This window comes from Diplotaxodon limnothrissa, linkage group LG12 (assembly GCF_057381915.1).
Source record: "Diplotaxodon limnothrissa isolate DT_005_m linkage group LG12, D_limnothrissa_male_GT1.1, whole genome shotgun sequence".
Taxonomy (NCBI): Eukaryota; Metazoa; Chordata; class Actinopteri; order Cichliformes; family Cichlidae; genus Diplotaxodon; species Diplotaxodon limnothrissa.
In genome coordinates, this window is record NC_140607.1 from 819,863 (window position 1) to 843,290 (window position 23,428).

Below are 23,428 nucleotides of genomic sequence, written 5' to 3' on the forward strand. Positions count from 1 at the left end.
GTGACTTTAACTGTGTTTTATGCCCAAAAATGGATCAACTTCCCCCACAATCTACTTTGACAAAAAATTCCAAAGCCCTTTGGCAAATTGTAAATGAGCTTGACCTTATGGGCATCTGGCGACACTATAATCCATTATCTAAAGAGTACACTTTCCACTCTAACCCTCACTTGTCAGCATCTCGTATAGATTATATTTTTATGTCCAAGTATCAGTCAGTTGGTTCAGCAGGTAAAGATTGGTCATATAGGTCTCTCTGACCACACTCCTAACCATTCAACCCATGAGGCATATTGAGCGCCCCATGTCTTGGAAGATGAGCACACTGTCCCTTTTGGATGAGAAATGTATACATTTCATAACAGAGCAAACAACATTATTTTTTAGAAATAATGCTATAGAGCAGCGGTCCCCAACCCCCGGGCCTTGGACCGGTACCGGGCCGTGAGTCGTTTGGTACCGGGCCGTGAGAGTAGAGGCTCAGGTGTGAAATGTATAGTTTTCAGGGTTTTTTGTTATCGTTTTTATCGTTAACTCTGTTTTCCTGGGTCTTTTCACGTGTGTTATGAATAAATATTTTTTTCGGTACCGGTACTAGTTTTATTTTGTTGTATTTATCCTCTTGTATTTAAAGGCCGGTCCGTGAAAATATTGTCGGGCATAAACCGGTCCGTGGCGCAAAAAAGATTGGGGACCGCTGCTATAGAGGAGATAGACCCGAGAACCTCATGGGATAGTTATGAGGCTTACATGAGAGGGATGATTATTTCATACAAAAGTCATAAAAGAAAACAACGATTAACAAGGCAGTTAGAGATCGAGAATAATATAAAAAAGCTGGAGAAACAATATTATGTAACAAAATCAGCTGAAACATTAAGTGAGCTTAAAATTGCTAGGACATCTTTGCGTAATTTGATAATGCGAAAGGCTGAAAGAGACGTCCTTTTTGCCAGACGACGGCTTTTTGAATCAGCTAATAAGCCTAATGTGTGATGTGAATGGTGAAAGGCAAGTAGGAAACCGTCAGATTAATGAGTGCTTTAGAGAATTCTACACAAATTTATACCAGTCTGAGATGGACATAACAAGGCTTAACTCGACTTAGTATTCCCTCAGCTCTCTGAAGATCACGTCAGCCTGCTGGAGTCACCCATAACACTGATGGAGGTGGATAAAGCTATATCTGCACTGCAGTCAGGGAAACGTCCTGGGGCAGATGACTTCCCAGTAGAATTTAAGGTAATGAAAGTGAAGTTAAATAGTTTATTATTAAGGGTTTTTAATAAAGCACTTGAAGAATCGAAACTCCCAGAATCTATGTACCAGGCTAATATAACATTGATAGCTAAAAAAGATAAAAACCCGGAGTCATGCTCATCTTACAGGCCTATGAGCCTTCTTGGTGTTGATACTGGCTCTTAGGCTAGAAAAGGTAATGTGCTCTATTGTGCATGCTGACCAGACAGGTTTCATTAAGGGGAGGAATTCTTATAACAATACTCGACGCCTATTTAATATTATTCATTTTATAAATTTTTATCAAATGCCTGGGGTTGTTGTTTCTATGGATGCCGAAAACGCATTTGGTAGAATTGAATGGGATTTGAGTTTGGAAAAAACTTTCTGGGGTGGATCAAAATTATATACAAATACCAACAGCATCTGTGTTAACTAACGGCTTGCTATCCTCCCCAGTTACATTGAGCAGAGGTACAGCCCAAGGTAGCCCATTGTCACCACTATTATTTGCTTTGGCCATTGAGCCTCTGACCATTAGACAAAATCCAAGTGTTCATGGAGTTAAAATTGGGGATAAACAACCTGAAATTCTGCTCTATGCAGACGATATTCTTCTGACATTGACTGACCCTGCCAACTCTCTACCTGTTCTTACCAGGTGTATCAAGGACTTTGGTCTTATATCTGGATGTAAAGTAAATTTTGATAAATCTGTTGTAATGACTGTGTAGTGGAGGGGACCTTTTCACTGGGCACCATCAGGTTTTGTATATTTGGGAGCTGACAAGATGGAGGTCACTTCCGATATCATTTCTGGGAAGAATAAATCTCATTAAGATGGTAATCCTACCCAAAATATTATATCCCACAGGCATGTTGTTTGCAATTTTGAAATCAGAAGACATTAAAGTAATAATAAGGCTGGTGGATTTCATTTGGGCAGGAAGAAAACCCAAAATTAAATTGGAGACACTACAGTTACCGAAAGATCTGGGCGGGTGGGGAGTGCCAAACATTAAATTAAATTATGTTCTTTCAATACTAGGGCTGTGTGATATGATCAAAATCTCATATCCCGATATAAGACATCTATCGTCCCGATAACGATATAAATCACAAAAATGTAACATTTTCTGTAAATTCTGTGAATCTCGACTTGCGTGAAGTGTTTCCAGCTGGGCGTCATGTAGCTGGAGTCGAGTGTTTTAACCGATGCATGAAACTACACATTTTTAGACATAAGTTGTAACGGCGCCGTTTTCTTTGTGAGTATTTATTACACGGCGTGCTGCCGGGGAAAGCCTGTTCTAACGTTTGAGTCTAAGGTTTATTTTTTAGCACCTGGCGGCTCTTTTTTACTTCTCATCCGTAAATAATCTGCATCTTTCACGTGATTCAGTTTATTTTGAAAAGTCTCAACAGGATCTTGAGCTTTATTGTGAAAGGTTTATGTGGAACATAAACAAGCAGACGCGCGATGGTGTTACCGTCGTTGTTGCTAACGACAACGCATAAAAACAGGCGCTTGTCCGTCTGTAGTGTGGTTATATTAAATATAAGAGAAAGAGAGAACTTGAAATTAATATAGCCACTACAGTGACATCAGAACGATGAACAAATATTGCTGTAAACAGTTTATTTTGCGACACCACGAAACAAACGATAGCGTAAAATGAAACGACAGATGTTTTTATATCGTCATCCGATACATATCATTATATCGAACAGCCCTACTCAATACAAGCGAGGTTTCTTTCTTCCTGGATACATGAACATTCTGGGCTGCCACGGCTAAATATTGAGGAAGTATTATGTAAACCATCCTCACCTGTTAGCTTTCTAGGGAAACGCCTAAATGACTTACCTCACGTAATAAAGCATAACCCACTATAATGCTATGTGGACGTGGGGAAAACTGAGAAAACTTTTTAACAGTAGTCATCCGTTTAATATTTTGTCAATGCTTATAAATAATCCAGACCTTCTGACATAGTGTTGAGCTTTGTGGGATGGCATAAAGTAGGTGTAAAGAGGTTTTATGACCTCTTTAAACATGGTGAGTTTAAATCATTTGAATCCCTGAAGTCCCAGTATTCTGTGTCAAAGACTGAGTTTTATAAGTATTCGCAATTGAGACAATATGTGTTAAAAAATGCTAAATCATTACAAATCTCAACAGCCTCTTCTCGGTTGGAGAAGTTTCTTCTGGATAAAAGGGAGCATAAACATTTTGTATCAAAGTTTGATTCAGAGATTTATGCCCTAATTGTGGATAAATTGGCATGGTTGAGAAAATCTTGGGGGACGTTGCTTAAATGTGAAATAGATATACAGGCATGGGACAAAATCCTGCTCCTTCCATCTAAAATCTCTGTTTGTAACCGATTTAAAGAACTGCAGCACAAAATTTTGCACAATGTGTATATTTCTCTGTATATTTATAGTAAGTATAATATGGGAACATCTTCAAATTGTCTCCAGCGTAAGGCCGGAGTGGGCACTAGATTTCATTGCTTGTGGGAATGTGCTATTATTCAGTCACTTTGGAAAGAGGTCTGCGCCAATATTAGTACAGCCATTGGTCATCAGGTGACAGAAAACCCATTAATGTGTTTATTGGGATATATTCCTGTCTCACTGGTACAACATGAGCATGTAATTCAGTCACTGTTAATGTTGGCCAGGAAAAGCATTATGTTGAGATGGGAGGGGGCTGAGCCTCCCTCCATTCCTCTATGGAAGTCGCTCATCATTGATGTTATGACTCTGATCAGGCCGGGACATCATATTGATGGGAGCTCCCGAATTTTTGTGGACAAATGGAAGAAACCACTGGAAACACTGGGAGCAACCTGTAAACTGGATTCTAATGGACAACAATTATGGACATAATTTATCACAAGTTCTCTGTGGACTCTGGAGAATGTGTAATATTCTAGTGCTGTGCAGTGTTACTATCTTGGATGTGAACCAGTCTTGTATTTGTTGGAAAAAATAGTTAAATAAAAGTTTAAAAAAAGAAAAAAAAGAGAAAGGATTAATTCTATCTTTATGAGACACGGTTACTGTCATTGTTTTTCTGTTAAATAACCTAAAAAATGACTGCCTGCAGCTTAACTTCAGTAATCCCTCCCCTATCAATCACAACCCAATCCTACAACACTGCCTAAAGTCCTGCCATTAATTCATGTTTGGATTATGAATATGATCAAGTTGAACTGCTTGTTCCACCCGCTTCAAAACAAACAACAACAAAAGCTGCACCAGAGGACATGATCCACACTTCCTGCCAGTAAGTCAGTGCGAGTGAAATACAGCAGGGTGGCATTTATTTTAAATCATCAAGTAACAAAAGGTAAAAGCTTCAAATCTCCTGCTCTGGTATTCAGACTGTTACTACCAACATTTTCAGACCCAACTTCAGTTTCTCTGCTTTTAATCAAAAGCCACACTTCCCGTTTCCCTCCAATCATCAGGAAAGCTCGTCACAAATAAAGCAGGATTGTTTTAAGCAGAACTATTCACATTTTTCATGAACAGGTGCAAATGAGACCAAAGAGCATTGCTGTTAAACAACTTACTAACCTACAAAGTTGATCTTGGGGGTGTTGACTTTTTTCCCCACTGAAGCAGCACTGGCAGCAGAAAGGCTGTTGGCTTGGGGGCTCTTAACACCTGCCACACCGCTGCTAACCAGGTTAATGGGCCTCAGGTAGGAGGAGCTGGAGGCAGGAGAGGAGGAGGTAGCCACACATGGAGAGCTGGTGGTACTGGAACTGCTGAAAGTAGCCAGTGTGGTCTTGCTTGGAGCAGCTGTCGTGGTGGATGATGTCTGAGTAACCATACTGGGCTCAGTGGATGGAATGGGCTTACCGAGTTTGGTGTGGAGTTTTACAACCTAGAAAAGAGAAACGAGTGCACAGACGCTTTCTGATTATTCTACATACAGCAGACACTAGAACAGATTCCTGTGTAGAGCCAGGTTTGCTTGAGCACTGACAATCATCGTGGACAGAAAGTATAGGCTGCCTCTTCAAATGACTGCTGTGTTTCATTCTTTGTTGTAACAATGCTAAATCTTACACCACTGCAAAGCCTGCTTCCTTCCCCTGAGTGGTGCTACGTTTGTTCATCTGTGGGTTTAGCAGCAGAGTGTGTGGGCTGTGAAAGACACAGTGGGAATGTGAATCATACCTTTTGGTGCTTGGCTCCACGAATATGGGCAGCATAGGCGTCAGCACCAGTACATGAAACATCACAAAGTTCACATCGGAGCTGGTTCTGAGCATTGCGGGCCAGTGCTCCTCCACCGCTACCACTGCTACTGCTGCTCTGAGAAACCTTCAATGCCGCTTCCTTCTTTTTGTGCTTCTGGCCTTCAAGGTGCTCCTTGTAAGTCTTATGCAGTCAGAATTGGAGGGACACACAGATTATTCATGAGACAAAACACTAATCAACATTCCCACAAGCGACTGCATAAATGTTTTATAAATGTTGCTCTTCGTCAACTGAAGTTGTAGATTTACAGAAACGTCCTTGATCATTCTTGTTATGGTTCACGGTTTTTTCCCTCCTCAGGACACATTACCATGTCAGTCCACCCAACTCTGATAAACTCCCCATCAAAGAATGGCTTTCTGTTTTTTGAGGGATTTGTAGAAAATCTCAAAGCTGGTCTTAACTGCTCCATCCCTGAAGCTTTGCTAGCAAACGTCTGATGTCTGAACCTGCTCTGCAACAGGCAGCTTCTTGTGTTTAGGCCGGTGATTCCTCAACACAGCAGTCTGCTCACTGCAAACTGAGCACATGGCTTTAACTCTGACTTCAGTACATAATACTTCCATGTCCACTAATAACCATAAAACAATTAAATATCTTATGATTGACTGTGAAAAGCATTGAACTTAACCCTGTGTGTTCATTAGTTATCAGTAAATTAACCCAAGCATCATATCCATACACACCATATTTAGCCTAACATTCATTGTCGTCAGTCTTTACTAAGTCGAATGGGAGGCGGAGCCTTCAGCTTACAGGCCCCTCTGCTGTCTGGATTCAGGACACAGACACCATCTCTACTTTGGAGACAAATTTCTCTCCATAGCTTTGAGCCTAATCTTCAAAGGGTTGCAAACGTGTACGATGTGCTCCACAAGCGTAAAATAAAATTTACAAATGTGTGCAATGATTTGTGTGTAACTGTTGATGTCCCACACGTGTGCGGCCTCTAGACTAATCCACACAAATACGAAGCAATCTGACCACACGTAAAACTATTTTACAAACGCGTACATCCAAACCTGAATAAATACTGATCGTTTACGCACAGTGTATTAAGTTCAGCTCCTGAATCTGATAATATTACCCTCCAAAACCCTTTCTTTGCACACAGATGTCTCAAACTACACGCAACTTCTCTCTCGCTCGCTCACAAAGCCTTCCATACGTGTGGACGAATCACCCGATAGGTCACGCCATACGGGTTTGTGGCAGGTTTAAAGCTTCGCACAGGTCCACTAATGTAGGCTGCTTTCAAGTCCCAGTGTAAACGTAGGACATCAGGGCTTCCACTGTATGCCTGCGTTTGTTTTTCTAAATGATCATCACAGCTAATAACCGCTTTACTAGAAACCATCGGTTTACCACACACAGACAGTGGCGCGAATGTTCGGGATTATTTGTTTGAACAGTAATGGTAGACCACCAAGACCTGGATGACCACTGACATGTTTGGGATCATTTATTATGCCGACATTAATAATAATAATGGATTGGATTTATATAGCGCTTTTCAAGGCACCCAAAGCGCTTTACAATGCCACTATTCATTCACTCTCACATTCACACACTGGTGGAGGCAGCTACAGTTGTAGCCACAGCTGCCCTGGGGCAGACTGACAGAAGCGAGGCTGCCATATCGCGCCATCGGCCCCTCTGGCCAACACCAGTAGGCGGTAGGGTAAAGTGTCTTGCCCAAGGAATCAGGACAGAGAGCCCGGGATCGAACCGGCGATCTTCCGGTTAGATGCGCTTCCCAACCCCCTGAGCCACGGTCGCTGTTATTAGAGAGTGCTAAGATTAACATTAAAGTGTTATTCCACCGTACCTGAATCAAATATCTGTTTATTTGAAATATATAACTTAACATACACTCACTCCAGTGGATGATCCACAGTACGACCATGCTGTCCCCTCTGTCTGCAGCTGAGCACTGGCTGAATTTCCCCAGCATGTAAGAGCACATTATTTAACCCATGCATGAACCTTTAGAGGCTGGTGTATCGGCTCTGTGATGGATAAATCACCTCTTCTAGTTTTGAAAAAAATAAAACAAACAAAGCTTTACACTGGGACCTGAAAGCAGCCTACCCGTGTGGATCTGTGAGAAGCTGCAGCATTAAATTAGTCTCAGACATCCCAGGGAAAGGCTCCTTCTCTCAGGAATATGAGGGGGGGTTGCTTCACTGGTGAAAGCACCACAAGGTATAAAATCTTAAGCCTGACTCTGCTAAAGGAAACAAGGCTGTAAATCTCTCTTCACGCAAGCCTGACCGGAGGGCGGGTTGCCATGGTAACAGGAGTGCTGCCTGCAGAAGGGTCATCTCCACAGAGGTGCAGAAGAAGAAACGTGAGCTGGTATCAGACTCAGTTTCTGTGAGTCACAATAAGAGTGTTCCCTGTGTGCGTGTGGTGCTCTGTGATCGTTTGGCTGTCCTGAGTGAGCAAACAGACACAGCAGCCGTTTTTAACTCACAGCTTTAACTGCTTAGCACATTTATGCACTTTCAGTTCAAAAATGAACCCGACAGCATGCGATGTGATCTGTGTCCACACGTATTTAAGGAGGTTTGACATCTGTGTGCACAGAAAGGTCTCTGCAAGGTAACATGATCAGATTCGTGAGGTGAACCTAATAAATTGTGCAGAAACAATCAGTACTTCTTCAGATTTGCATTGATTTGTAAAACAGTTTTACATTTGGTCAACCTGCTTTATATTTGTGTGTGTGGATTGAAGTACGACTCCTCAAAAGTTACACACAAAACACTGCACACATTTGTGAGTCTTAGTTTATGCTTGTTGAGCACATCATATGCATCTGCAGCTCTTCCACAGTGTCTGTGGCTACGTCCACACTGGCCCGGATAGATTTGAAAACTGCGTTTTCGTCTGAAAAAGCTCCGCGTCCACACTAGCGTTTCAGTCCTGTTCACAGAGGTGTGCGTCCACATTGAAAAGACCGAAAACACTTATGTTCCAGTACTGCGCATGCGTGAAACAAGATTCCTGCTTCATTTCTGTCTGCCGTTTATTTACTTTCCGGCTCTTTGAAACGTTGCGGCAAAATGTCGAGGAAATGCACCAAGTTTTTTAAATGGACTCACAATGAGGTGGAGTTGTTGCTGAGAGTAACACAAAAGTACAAAGTTGTATAAGCCAGTGAGAATTAAAGAATTTGAAGAAAAGCTCTCTGGAGCATGTACAAACTGATATTAATCTTTAATTATTTTAAAAAATTATTTTAAAAAGCAACAAAGTTACCACTCACTGATGAGTTGATCAAAGAGTGTCTGGTAGCTGAAAAGGAACAAACTGCATGACGCATCATTTACATTTGAATCCCACAGACCTCGTACAGGGCACACAGACAAGCTGATGAGCTGCATGGCATATATGTATTATCTTTGCATGGTTGAAAGACTTGCTGGCCAACATTAGGCACTCCATAGAAAACAAGTGGAGATATCACAAGACATTTTACATTTAAACATGACTGTTAGATATCCATGCACTCAGCGGTGAACTCACCTGTGGGCCAGCACAGCTGATCTTACACACATCACAATAGTGTATCTGAGGAGGTTTGGGGGGCTGTTTGGGCCTCAGCTGTTTACTCTGAAAGGGGGGCTTCTTAGTAAAGGTGTTGCCTGTCCATGCTGCAGTTGCAGCTACAGCTGCCACTGCCTGCTTCTGCTGCTGTTGCTGCTGGTAGTAACTGGAGGCTGCTGAGTAAACTGCAGCTTCATAGCCAGAGTATGAGGTTCCTGAAAAACATCCAAACCTACTTACTGCTGCTCTGTTTGTCAACTTCTCAAAAGGTTCTCAGAAAAAAAACATTTATTTACACAATGAGACCATATTCAACATTTCTATTCAACATGTCACAGAATCAGACGAAAGGTCTCAAAGCTATGCTAACAGAGCTAAGGCGCTGTAGCTGTCCTCTGAGGTAAACACAGCATGACTAGCATCAAAAAAATGTTAGACATATTGTTTACCATTGTTATTGCCGCTCTCATACAGCTAAAAACAAACACATAGTCATTTGTTATCCAGAACACAACTGATCGGCTGCATTACGATTCACCTTCATGTTACTCACGAACTACAGTAAAAAAGTTGTTCCTGGAGCAGTGCTTTTGTGATAACGTCTCACAGCTTACCAGAGTATGTAACAGCATTAGTGCTGTATGTTGGGCTTTGGGAGTAAGACGGGACAACAGAGGCTGCAGCAGCCACGGGCTGGACAGTAGATGTCACTGGGTAGATGGAGAACGTTGAAGAGGCTGGACTAGGAGCAGCTGGCTTTATCACAGTCACCTGTCGAGTCTGCTGGCTCTGGGTGTATGATGTCACCCCCTGGCTGTAGACCGGTTTGGGGGCTAGAAAACACAGAAAAGGATACAAAATTTCAAAGTTCTGCTTGGTCACGTTGTGCTGTACTGCCACAAACGATATTTTGATAGTCGACTAGTCACAGATTATTTTTGCGATTAGTCGAGTAATCAGATCATCATCCATTGGACGTAAAACGTTCAGCTTATCGCACCAGCATCTGCTCTTATATAACTATCATTAGCTTACAGCTTTAAGTGTTTCAGGTCTGTGCTAACTAAAAATAAAGACAAGATGATAGTTTATTAAATTTTAATGACATTTGCAGATTGTTTCAGTGAAGTTTAATAAACTCCTTGCTATCTAAAATATAACAGGACATCGGAGTAAATTCTCGAGCATCTCACACTTCTGATAATCAGCTGTCTGCTTGAAGTTTATTCAGCTGTGTAAAAACTATAACTTTAATCTCAGCCAAACCGATTTACTCAGGAACAAATAAAACACTGAAAAAAGCCAAACAATAACATTTCAAGTTATCTGAGTGACTTATATATCATGTTTAACCTGAGTAGCGAAAGACGGCGGTGGGTGTGTTATTCTTACTCCGAATCTGAATAAGTACGCGGGACCACTGTGTGCGGTAAGACCAACTCTTTACTCACTGTATTACCATCTCCCGGCATAATTACACAATCAAACAATGAACACATACTGCCCATACAACAAATGTACCAGAGACAATTATGAATACACCACAGTGGGTTTGAAAACGATTTGCCGGGAGTCTAGTGAGCCTTGCCCCCGGCTAGCTATCGAGCTGGTGGGTAACAGACGTCTCCGAAAACGTCGGAGCGCTTTTTTTTATTTTTTTTATTCTTTATTTCTAAAATATTACTTCACGATGGTGATTAAGATAAGATAAGATAAGATAACCTTTATTAGTCCCACACGTGGGAAATTTGTTTTGTCACAGCAGGAAGTGGACAGTGCAAAAGTTATGACGCAAAAATTAGAATACAATAAGAATAAATACAGTACACAGCTGTACAGAATAGAATAAAATAATATACTATATACAGTAGAATAAAATAGAATAAAAATATACAATAAGATAAAAATAGAATACGAATGCTATATACAACTGAGTAAAAATACAACAATGCCAGAAAAGATTATTGCACTTAGTGTTATTGCACATGTGTGGATGTGTGTGTTTGTTCAGTTAAAGTCTTTGTTGTGGAGGCATTAATCAACAAAATTTACAAGGGAAAAACAAAGCAAAACGAAAGAGGGAAAAAAAAAAAAAAAAAAAAAAAAAAAAAAGAGTAAAAAAAGAAAAAACAGTCGGGAGTGACCAGTTAGCTAGGTTGGTGGTTTCAAGCTTTGAAAAGAAGATTCGGTTTATGGGTATTGGCATATAGGACCCACTTATCCCAACACAAATGGAACCAACCCACCCCGTCATTGACATGAGCTGTTACTTCCTCCATCCTATAAATCTCTAGCGTAATTTCCCACCATAATGACAAGGTCGGTATATCTTGCGAGGACCATTTCTTAGTTATACTTTTCTTACTTGCAACAAGTAAAGCTCTTAACAGACATGTATCATTTTTAGACCAGTTCCGCGGTATACAACCAAAAAAAGATTGTCTTCATGTCCAAAGAGAATGTACAGTCAAAAATGCCTTGTAATGTACCATGAATGTCTTTCCAGTAAGTCCGTAGCACAGGACAGTCCCACATAATATGGGTGTGATGTGCTCGTTGGTGTCCACAGTTTCTCCAACACACAGGAGGATTCCCATCATAATGAGCCTTTTGACACGGAGAAATAAAGAACCTTATCAAAGACTTCCATCCGAATTCCCTCCAGCTGTTGGAGGAAGTACTCCTCCATTGCCGTTCCCATATCTGAGTCCATTCATCCCTTGAAATACACATCCCTCCCTCCTTTTCCCATAACATCTTCACATAATCAGTTGAGTGGGGAAGCTTATTTATAAGAAAATTATACCAAAAGGAAATGAGCCTTGTATCGACATCCCCACTGTACGCCTGTCTAAACAAAGTTACCAGTTCCACATTAGTGTTTGACATCACACCGATTGTTGTCTTTATATAATGTCTTATTTGCAGGTATCGATAAAAATCCTGTTTTTCTAGATTGTATTTCTGTTTCAGTGTGTCAAAACTAATAAAGTTCCCATCCTTAATCAGACTATCGAATGTAGATAACCCTTTAGCAGACCAACTTTTAAAACGTGAGTCCAGTTTATTCGGGACAAAGTCAGAGTCATATGCATACCATTTAAATAAAGCCAAATCCTGTTCCAGTTTAAATTCTTTCACGACTTTTCTCCATATATTAAGTGTGCACGACACCCAGGGGTTGCAAACCTTGTCAATACATTTTCGAATGTTCGAATCCATCAAGACAGCTTGTATTGGAGAGGAAAACATGTTCTCCTCAATAGTCTTCCAGTGTGCTTGGTAGCTTGTATCACACCAATTGACCACAGTCACAAACCAAGAACATATGTAACTGCACAAACATGTAACATAACTGATGCCTAGTTCTGAGTTTTATGTAATAAATAATGCAAAAGTATTGGGCTGTTCACATGAGCAGCCCGAAAATAATTTTTTAGTGACGGCAACCCCCATCCTCCCGCCTTCTTATGTAGTTGTAAAGTTTTAAAACAAACCCTCAGCCGCTTCCCCCCCATATAAACCGCGATATTATTTTATCCCATTCATTGAAACGGCATAAATATAATATTCTTGGCAAAATATTCATTTTAATAGATTCAATTCGTGAGTGTAGAGAAAGAGAGGGGATCATGTTCCATCGTCTAATATCACCCACTATTCTCCTTTGTAGGGAACCAAAATTCTCCTCAAATAGTTTAGTTAAATCCTTGGGAATAACAACTCCTAAATATTTCAATGATTGTGCTTGCCAACTCATTGGATATTGAACAACCAAGTGAGCAGGAGGGCTATAGTTATAACTGAGAATTTGAGTATTAGACATATTAATTTTATAGCCAGAGAGTTTCCCAAATTTTTGGCATAAATTCATCAACAAAGGCAGGGAGGGAGGGGCAGCACGGTGGCACGGTGGTTAGCACTGTTGCCGCACAGCAAGAAGGTCCTGAGTTCAATTCCAACATCAGGCCGGGGTCTTTCTGTGTGGAGTTTGCATGTTCTCCCCGTGTTTGCGTGGGTTCTCTCCGGGTACTCCGGCTTCCTCCCACCGTCCAAAGACATGCAGCTTGTGGGGATAGGTTAATTGATTAATCCAAATTGTCACTAGGTGTGAATGTGAGTGTGAATGGTTGTCTGTCCCTGTGTGTTAGCCCTGCGACAGACTGGCGACCTGTCCAGGGTGTACCCCGCCTTTCGCCCTATGACAGCTGGGATAGGCTCCAGCGCCCCCCGCGACCCTGAAAAGGATAAGCGGAAGCGAATGGATGGATGGAGGCAGGGAGTTAGTGGGCTGATCTAGGTATATCAATATGTCATCCGCATAGCAAGCAAGCTTGTGTTCCTGTCCCGCAATGGTAATCCCCTTAATATCTTTATTTTGTCTAATTGATTGTGCCAAAGGTTCTAAATACAAAGCAAACAGAAGCGGGGACCAAGCACAGCCTTGTTTATTTCCTCTCTGCAGAACAAAGCTATTTGAGAGACCCATTAACTTTAATTCTTGCGGTGGGGTTAGTATATAATGCCCTCACCGTATCAACAATTCCCTTATGTAAGCCGAATTTATCCAAGACTTTGTATAGAAAGTCCCAATTTACGGAGTCGAAGGCTTTTTCTGCATCAATACTCATAAGCATGGCTGTACTCTTAGATGTCTATATCTGATGTATTACATGAAGAGTTCTACATATATTATCCTGGGTCTGTCGTCGTCTTATGAACCCCGTTTGGTCATTACTAATCAGGTCGGGTAAAAATTCTTCCATTCTCCTGGCCATTATCGAAGTAAACAGTCTATAATCTATGTTAAGGACAGAAATGGGTCTATATGAGCCACACTCCATTTTGTCTTTCCCTTCACGTCGGAGCGCTTTTGAAAGTATGTGGTGTCTTGATAAACTGAGCAGATATTTGAGGTTTACACAGCTACATTCTCGCCTGAAAATATGTTAAACGTTTATTTTGTGACCCAGAAAGAATAATAAGAGTAATATTAAAACTAATTAGCTGCCGCCATTGTTGGAAACTGAGCAGGGCCGCGCTATGAATTCTGGGATAGGTTGGGCCACGAAGTATGCACCCGACCCATCCTTCAAACCTGGGGAAATAAAGGACGCATTTGTGGGCCGCATTATTTGGAGTCTTGGAATTTGGACAGTCTTCCTCGTGTCGCTGTAACGTAATCGGCCTACAAATGCGGGCACAGGAGGATGCGGTTCCTGAATTTGGACACAGCTACGATAACGGACACTGCTGCTTCTTCTTCTTCTTCTTCGGGGTTTAACGGCAGCTGGCATCCTTGTACATGCAGTGCTGCCATCTTCTGTTTCAGTCCGTTATTACACTCTTAAATCCTACTACTTATTCCTGCGTCTTTTGGGATCTTACAAAGCTTCAAACGACGTGCTGACTATTAAAATAGTCGCCGCGACGTAATCGTGACTAGTCGACTAACCCTGCTTCTGAGCCACATAGTTAGCCTCCAATTTATAATATGTTTCAATATATGGGGCAGGGATAGCTCAGTAGGTAGAGTGGTTGCCCCATGATTGGAAGGTCTGGGTTTCGAATCCACTGAACGGCTACCCAGAGGTTCCCCTGAGCAAGACACCGTCCCTACACACTGCTCCCCATGCGCTTGATTAGTGGCTGCCCACTGCTTCACTGAGTTAATGGGTTAAATGCAGAGAGCGTAATTTCCCCACGGGGATCAATTAGCTATACATTATTATTAAATGAAGGAAAAAAAAAAGTTCACAAGTAGCAGAACAGAGTGTTTCGTGGTGGGGTTAGGCATTAATAGCAGCAGTTATTTCACATTCCCTGCTGTTGTACATCGTAGAGTGACAGCAGCTGAAAGCATGTCTTTCACGCATTGTGGCTGCAGCAGCCCGTCACTGAAGGAGCTGCTTAAGGCCGTCAGGCTGAGATGCATGGGGTGGCCACCGTTCTCCTGTCACCGACTACCTCACTGGGTCAACAGGTCGTCCAAGAACAGCGCTGGCCTTCTTGATCAGTGTGTTCAGTTTATTCCTCTCCCAGCAGAGATACGGCTGACCAACACAAACACAGTCATAGGAGCTCCCACTGCACTCCATAGGAGCCGAGGCTCCATTGCAGATACAACCTGCTGTGTCTTTACCTGTAGTGTATCATTAGTCCAGCCTACTGGTCGGACGAGTCAGAGATCATGGCTGTCAGGGGAACATCTACAGGCTGCTTAAGCCCCAGAATGCTGCCTTCAGCACTGGTAACACAACCAGTGTGAGAGCAGCAAAGGGTGTCATCACCGTGTGTTCCTTCTACTGTGGTGCCATTCAAAGCATCTTAACAAACTGGTGGAAACTCCCCCGCCTCCAGATCAGGAACCACGCTGTGTTTAGTAAAGATAGCTCTCCCACCAACACACGAAGCAGTCAGCATTACAGTGTCCTCCACCCATCCCTCACACAGCTTCCCTCAGGGACAAGATGAAACACCACCCTGTGCCTCCTCCACCCGACTAAGAACCAGCAACAGTTCCAGGCTAACTCACTCCCACACAAACACAAAGCAACCACTCCACACTGCATTGCTCCTGTGATTTCTATATATCCAGTCTTACACCTTTTCTTTATTAGCACTGTAAAGGACACACTCCAATAAATTACATTTACACTGTAACCATTCTTGTATAATTAATATTTGACCAATTAATACCAATTTTTTAGTTCTCCAACAGGCCTGTTATTCACAGCTCACATCTTTGCTTCCCACACAGTGACAATATATCAGCACAGTCCCATATGTAAGGCAGTAATAACAATAAATCTGACGTTGACTTCCCTCCCTGGGTAGGACACTTGACACTGTGATGTCGTTTCTGGTTAAGGAGTGGGTTAATAGAAGGAATACAACAGTTGTAGCCTCTTTCCTGGACACATCGGTGGGTGGGTGCAGTCAACGCACAAGGCTGACAGACACTGAATTTGCAGTGTACTGTGTGGTAACCAGTCAACTTACAATTCATTCTCTGGTGACAGTGTGACCTTCATGGCAGGCCTTGCATAGACAAACCACATTCTGCATGGCTTCATTGTAAAGAGTCAGCACTCTAAGGTGTGTAGTCTAGTCCCATCACTCACTGTAAACATTTGGCTCATTAGGAAATTCATTATAATTTAAAATTATGTTAGGAGTGTATTTGGGGGAATTTTTAACCATTCTTCCAGAAGTGCATTTGTGAGATCACACACACTGTTAGATGCCAAGGCCTGGCTCACACTCCAATTTATCCCAAAGTTGTTCTGTTGGGTTGAGGTCAGGACTCAGACCAGTCAAGCTCGTCCATGTTTTATGGACTTTGCCTCGGGCACTGGTTCACAGTGATGCTGGCATCCTCTCAACCCTCTGATTTTACGTGGCCCATCACTTTGTGTCAGTTTGTGTGGTTCCCATTCATTTCCAGAGGGAAAGAGGAAAATTCCCAACTAGACTTTCTGCACAGGTGCATCCCATCACTATACCATGCAGGAACTCACTGAGAGCGACCCAGTCTTTCACAAATGTTTGTAGAAGCAGTCTGGAAGCCTAGTTGCTTTATTCTGTACACATGTGGCCATTGAATTACTTTGCATACCTGAATTCAATTATTTGGATGGATGAGTGAATACTTCTAACAACATAGTGTGTAAAGAGTTTCAAAGTTTTAGAAGTTCAAATTCTTTTTACTTGTATAGCACCAATTCTTAACGGTCACTTCAATGCCCTTTATAACGTCCTGCAATAATAAAGAAAAAGCCCAATAAGCAGCTCATCCCCTATGAGCAAACACTTGGTGACAGTGGAAAGGAAAACAGGAAGAAATCTCCTGCAGATCCAGACTGGGGGAGGTCAGGCCATCTCCCAGGTGGGGGTGAGGGGAAACAGAAGATCAAGTAGGGACAAAGTTTCTTGGTAGTAAAATAAGCAAGTAATCAAAATGATTACAAATCAATGCATTTGGTAGTAATGGGGTAGAAAAATGTGTATTTGAGTGTACCTGTCTGGTAGTAGGTATCTGCCACACTGGGTTGTGGCTGTGCAGCAGCAACAGCCGCTGTTGCAGTGGGTTGTTGGTAATACTGCTTACTGTCGTAAGCTACAGCTGGAGCCGTCGACCGGACGTAGGAGTAGGAATCCTGCAAAATGATCAGAGTCTCAGACATCGTTGTTCATGCCACTGTTTCAGTCTATATTTCAATGCACGTCTGAGAAAAGAATCAACTCCAAACTTCTACTGGAGGTCTACTGTGTTTCTTATCATAATACTTTACTAACAAATACTGAACCACAACTTTAAGTCTCACATCAATGATAAAACTGTCTGCTCTTAAACAGGACATGAAACATCAACTAAGTGTCATTTACACCATGGACAGGTCATCAGCCTTTCACAGCTGAGGGGTAAAAAGCAGTCTACAAGTGTTGGTTTTCCTATTAGCCCCTAGTTGCAGCAGAGTTTTATGTTTAAAAGCAACAAGGGGCAGATTGGCCACCTTCACTCTGTCTTTGGTTCTTCGTCATTGGCAGCTGCTCTGAAGTGGGAGGTTCCAGCAGTTCGCCGTAACACAGAGCTGTGTGGAGGTGTTTCATTCAGGTGCACGAGTGGTTTACTGGACTACATCCAATGAAGACTTCTTTTATTTTTCCCAAATATTTTCCAGATATGTGACCAAGAACCACATGACATCCATTTGTCCTAAACACGGCAGTTATGCATGACAATGACTGTGATAGACTCAAGTGATTAAGGCCCAGTCACACAGGCCTGGAGACAGGGCTGCAGCCACCAGTCATGGGGGCAAAATAAGTACTCATGACAGCTTTCAAATGGTTGCTTGAGGTTCATGGCAGTGCCTGGGAAAATTAGTCTTGTAGCCCCTATCACACAGGCTAATCCCTGGGGATACCATACTGGACACAATACAGCCACCGGTTCCTAGGAACCGGTGGCTGTATTATGTTTTAGAATAAAATGGTCCTCTCAGAATTCACTCAATTCCACAGCGACGTCCCAACATAATTTCATTATGAAGATACCTAAAACTTTATAACATTTTAAAACTGAACAAGGCAATGTTGATACATTTGAATAAAGTAAGATATATACTCTTGCCTCAATGGCAAATTAACAAGATCTCTAAATGTTCACTAGATAATTGATAACAACGGCCCGTGATTTTAGCTGTAATGTTTGAAGACGTTACACAGTTAAAAGCTTGAGTTTGAGCTTTTTGATGTCAACATTGTATTTGGTTTTTAATCTCCTTCCACATACTTTTAAAATATTTCTGTATACGATACCCACACATCTTTGATCGCTATAAGCAGTAATTAATTATTAATAAACAGAAAATTACATTTTAACTTTGCATTATTCTTATAGACTACATTCACAGTAAGAGCAAAAACTGTGACAATAACCACAACACTTCATTTTGTTAAACTTTATTGTCATTACTATTAGATTTTGTACAGAACCGCAGAGGTTTAAGGTCCAGAAAGAACGAATGCAGCTCAAGTCCGGTTTCTGGAGCCCTACTGCTGAAAGAAGAAGAAATATTAATACAAACATGTCAAAGGTGGAAATCAGTCAATTTACCTTCTTCCCCCACCAATATATAGCATTTATTATTTCTTAGACAGCTTCTATATTTTACACATCCTCCTGATAGTACACTTAAACAGCGCCTCAATAAGGGTAGGTTTAAAACAAAAACAACCATTTCCTTATTCAAATTGATTTTAGCATGAATAATGTGATATCCATTCATTAACTGCTGAATCGATTTCCTCAGTGGTGCTAGGTTTGAATACATGCCGCCTACAGACAGCAGTGTAACATGACAGCTGTCTGTAGGCTGTTAAACTAAAAATAAATGTGCTGCCATGTGCTGTGAAGTAACTTAAACATGTCACACATGCCTGCTACACCAAATCTAAAACCATTTCTTGGCCCAGTCCGATCTGCCAACTATTGCTGACCAACTGGTGCCCATACTAGGTTTGAACACTTACTAGTCAAGCAAAGCGACTGGACTGTTTAAATTGTACAGTTTCATTAAATCTATCTATTCCATTTCAGATGCTAAGTAGTTGTCATCAGAAAAGGTTCAGGTACCTGCTGGTTGCTTCCAGGTCTCCACACTGCTGGTGCACAGGCAGAGGATTGCCACGTTCGACACAGTTCCCTCACAGGCAGAGTCAAGTACTGTGGTGAGGATATGTAGGAAGATCCCCAAGCTAAGGATCCACAGCAGCTTTCTGGCAGCAGACCCACTTGCTTGCCAACTAACCAATCATGTCCGGTAACTCAATCGAGTTTCTCCCGTCCTCATTTTGAAACGCCATCATTAAGCTTTTGAGAGTCATTGCATTTAATTTGACTGATTTAAAGCATTTATGGAGAGAATGTATTAACTTGTGTGTAATTCATTTAATTCCTGCTGATAGTGTCCAATTAGAAACTAGTTAATGGAATTCTGCAAATGCATTTATGGCACGTGAGCTCCCACAAATATAATGAAGGCAGCACATCTCTCCCCATATTCCTCATTCAAAGAGACTCCAAAGAATGTTCTGGAATCTGTGAGTCTACAGAAAAATGTTGTGGTACCTGGTAGTTCTGTGAGGTGACTGGTGGGGGTGGCGGAGGGACTTCAGGCTGCCGTTGAGGGTAGCCATAATCTGTGGCCGCGTGGGTCGGCTGGTATCCTCCGTAAGCGGCAGCAGTGGCAGCAGCTGCCACGGCAACAGGCGCAGGCCTAGCTACTGCAACTGTGGCTGCAGCAGGGGCGTAAGCTGCTGCCACAGTGTGTGCTGCCACTGGTGCTTGATGAACTGTGTAACTGGCCACTGTGGTTGGATGGGTGTATGCTACCCCGGCTGCTGGCTGCTGGCTGGGAGACACAAAGGGAAACATGAAGGTTATCTCGACAGTCTAACTGAGAAATGCCTTGGCACATGTTAAAAGATCTTTTTCAGACTCCAGTGTCTCCAAAACTGTACAGCTTTCCCCAAACTGCCATGACAAATTGCATATTAATGATCAACAAACTGGTCTCACAGCCCACTGTTTCCCCAGTGGTGCCAGTTTCAGTCATTGTGCGAATGTCCTGTTTATAAGGCTGGACACCTGCAGTCAGCTGAGACTGTAGAAGTCAGCTGATGATGATGGAAGGTTTCTCCCACTGAAACGTCCAGATGAACAGATTCTGGGGATTTCTTACCTGGATGACTGAGGATGCATCAAGACTTTACAGCTGTACTAACTACCAAAGCATGTATGGAGATTCTTTTGACCCTGCTGAGATTATGCCACCATGATTACATTTAAAAATTGTCTTTTTTTAAAATCCTCCCACTAATGGGACTCAGGGGTCCCTTAAATTATCATCTGAATCGTGCAGTATAGACTACTGTTAATACATACCTTGAATTATTTGGCATATAAAGACTTTTTGTTGATTTATTTAAATGTGCATGACAATTATGGTGCAACTGCATGCTCTTCTGTACAGGTCAGCTGTAACACATATCAGGTTTACTTTGTGGACTAATTTGTAATAAAGCACTTCTCCTCCTGATAAATTCAATTGTATTTATATAACATCAAATCACAACAGCAGTTGTCTCAAGGTGCTTTGTGCTGTAAAGCAGGGGTGTCCAGCTCCAGGCCTCGAGGGCCGGTGTCGTGCAGGTTTTAGATGCGTCCTTAATCCAACACAGCTGATTTAAACGGCTAAATGACCTCCCCAACATGTCCTGAAGTTCTCCAGAGGCCTGGTAATGAACTAATCATGTGAGTCAGGTGTGTTGACCCAGGGTGAGATCTAAAACCTGCAGGACACCGGCCCTCCAGGCCGGGAGTTGGACACCCCTGCTGTAAGGTAAAGACCCTGCCATAATATAAAGAAGAACAGCCAACACTCACATGTCCCCTTGTAAGCAAAACACAGCATTACAACTACTGAGTATCATCCTAAGTTGCTGCAATGAATCTCCGGGGAAATGAACTAGGCCGTCACATCATTATTTCACTTTGACTTTAAGATCGTCTTTAAATCCACCCCTCTGTAGGTTGATCCTCTTCATTTAAGTTCAGATGTTCTCAGGAATCTGAACATTCCTCAGATTTTTCCCAAAACCTCAGGAATGTTCTCAGCACCTTGCTGAAACTAGGCTGCGCAGACCTGAGGGAGTTCAGAAGGCAAAATTGGTCCAACCTGCAACATGCAAGCTGTGCCTAAAGATGAGTGTACTGTGTTACTCCATTTTATTAATGTGGAGTTAACAAAACAATCCTAAAACTAAATCCTGAAATATAGTGACTTGATGGTCATGATCATCCAGGACGGGTAAAGAGCAGAGCGTGCTGAGAGAGAAAGCCATCACAAGGACTAAAGGCGCCAACGCAGATCAATAAGACGTGATGAGAGTGAAAGGAAATGGAGACAGGGCCAACAAATAGGGTTACTGTATAAGTTTCCAAGAATCCTTTGTCATGTAAAAACATTGTTGATGTGGATTCAGCACACAAACCAGGATACTGACAGGATTCAGAGTCCAGTTTGATTTGAAACAAGACATTTTTAAGCACAGTGGTTAGCGCTGCTGCCCGAGTCAGCTGGGTCTGCGTTGGCATGCATCATCATTTGGAGTTTGTTCTGCCTGTGTGCTCGCTCCAGCTTCCAGCCACATAACACATGCTTCTTAGGTTAACTAACCATGGTTGGTGTTACTGAGTGTTTCCCTGTCTGTGTTAGAGTACTACACCTGTCACCTTATGACAACCAGGTGTTGGTTCAAGGTGAAAGGTGGTCTCTAACCTTCTTTCCACTGGTGCTTCAAATGCCTAAGTGATTTAAGTGTTTATACGGTGACACCAACACAATCTTTGTCATACTCAAGGAGAGCAACACAATCCAATCTGAGGACAATGTAAAACATCAGTGATATAGTTCATTTCGGGGCCTGAATATCTGTTTACCCCATATTACAACAGTCTCACTACTTCGCACACTTTAACGGGTTAGTTTGGATCCAAAGCTCCCACCTTTTTTTGTTCAGAAATAAAAAAATAAATTAGACAAACAGCTGACGTCATGTTGCTGACCATGGCTTCCACCACAGCAGCTGCTCTACCACCATTTCACCATAAATCTTGTGTACAAAATTAAAATGTCAAAGGTAGAATAATTATGCCCGAAGCCTACAATACAATGTAAAATCAAAGAAACCATTTACAGTCACAGGGACATTTTAGCAGTTTGGAAACTTTCAACTTTTCCAAAGTGCTGAAATTTCACGGGGACATTTGGAGAGTAAGCGGTGCTCCTTTGGTTTATGTTTGAAGAAAAGTAAAAGAAAAGTGCATGAACACTTGGCTAGAACAGGGCCGAGGCTGTTGGTATGCAACCCCCCCCCCCCCCCCCTTTTGTTAAAATAACAGATTAAATTCATACAAAACTAGCAGGTGGCTTGCTCGTGCTTCAGAGGCCTGACTTAGTGATTGAATGCATACCATTATGCTCGGGGTGAGCACTGAAACGGCACATTTAGGCCGTAAAGCTTTTTTAAAAAGGTTTTTGACTGCAGCTGAATTTGGACCGAGCCCTGTTCCCTTTGCTCTGACACCGACCGCATCCCAGCACACACACTCACCTGTGAGAGCAGGTGCTGCTCAGCAACAACATCATCATAGTAATAATTATTATAATAATCCTGCACTCTCCCATGAGATGCATGTTTTGGGATAACGAGTGTTCAGCCGTGCAGTGAAAGGCAGGTTATATTTTCCTACCAAATAACTATTTCAGTTGGTCCTTATAATAAAGTCTAATAATGTCACACATAAGGGGGCTGTCCCGTATTTGGATGCCCGACCCCCATGGAGGCTCCCATGTGTTCGGCCTCGGTCTGGAGTGGATCGGCAGTGCTTCACGTTTATTTCCGTAGTTTTCCGTCGGAACTGTGGAGAAGGTCCAACCGTAGCACCGGGAACAACAGCCCCCTCCCCCAATGCGAACAACGGGATCAGTGGGCAGTAGCAAGCCTTAATATTAATATGTACGTACAGCATATAAACAAGCCATCGTTCGACCACAGAAGCATTATGCAGCACACAGGAACCCAACCAGCCACGTATCCCGCATCCCCCTACCTGTACTGAGCGGCAGCGCCGTGGGTAAATCCAAAGTAATTGCCGGTAGCCATTTTGGCATCTTCACCAAGCCGGCCAGGCACTGCGGAGGACACACACAGGATAAGCTAACCGTTAGCAGCGGTCCAACAACTATTTATTCACGGTTTTATTGCCTTTCTTACGCCTGCAGAC

The 23,428-nt window shown here is 42.3% G+C and overlaps 1 protein-coding gene across 1 annotated transcript in view; it reads right to left on the minus strand.

The window, feature by feature from the left end:
- Positions 1 to 23,428, minus strand: part of zfr (zinc finger RNA binding protein) — a 43,224-nt gene that overhangs the window by 19,653 nt on the left and 143 nt on the right. The window contains exons 2-8 of the mRNA XM_085367009.1: positions 23,255 to 23,336; positions 19,709 to 19,991; positions 17,093 to 17,231; positions 9,687 to 9,905; positions 9,052 to 9,287; positions 5,437 to 5,640; positions 4,828 to 5,140 (exon numbers count right to left, since the gene is read on the minus strand). Coding sequence (XP_085223135.1) covers positions 4,828 to 5,140; positions 5,437 to 5,640; positions 9,052 to 9,287; positions 9,687 to 9,905; positions 17,093 to 17,231; positions 19,709 to 19,991; positions 23,255 to 23,336 — 1,476 coding nt within the window. The remainder of the gene's footprint in view (positions 1 to 4,827; positions 5,141 to 5,436; positions 5,641 to 9,051; positions 9,288 to 9,686; positions 9,906 to 17,092; positions 17,232 to 19,708; positions 19,992 to 23,254; positions 23,337 to 23,428) is intronic.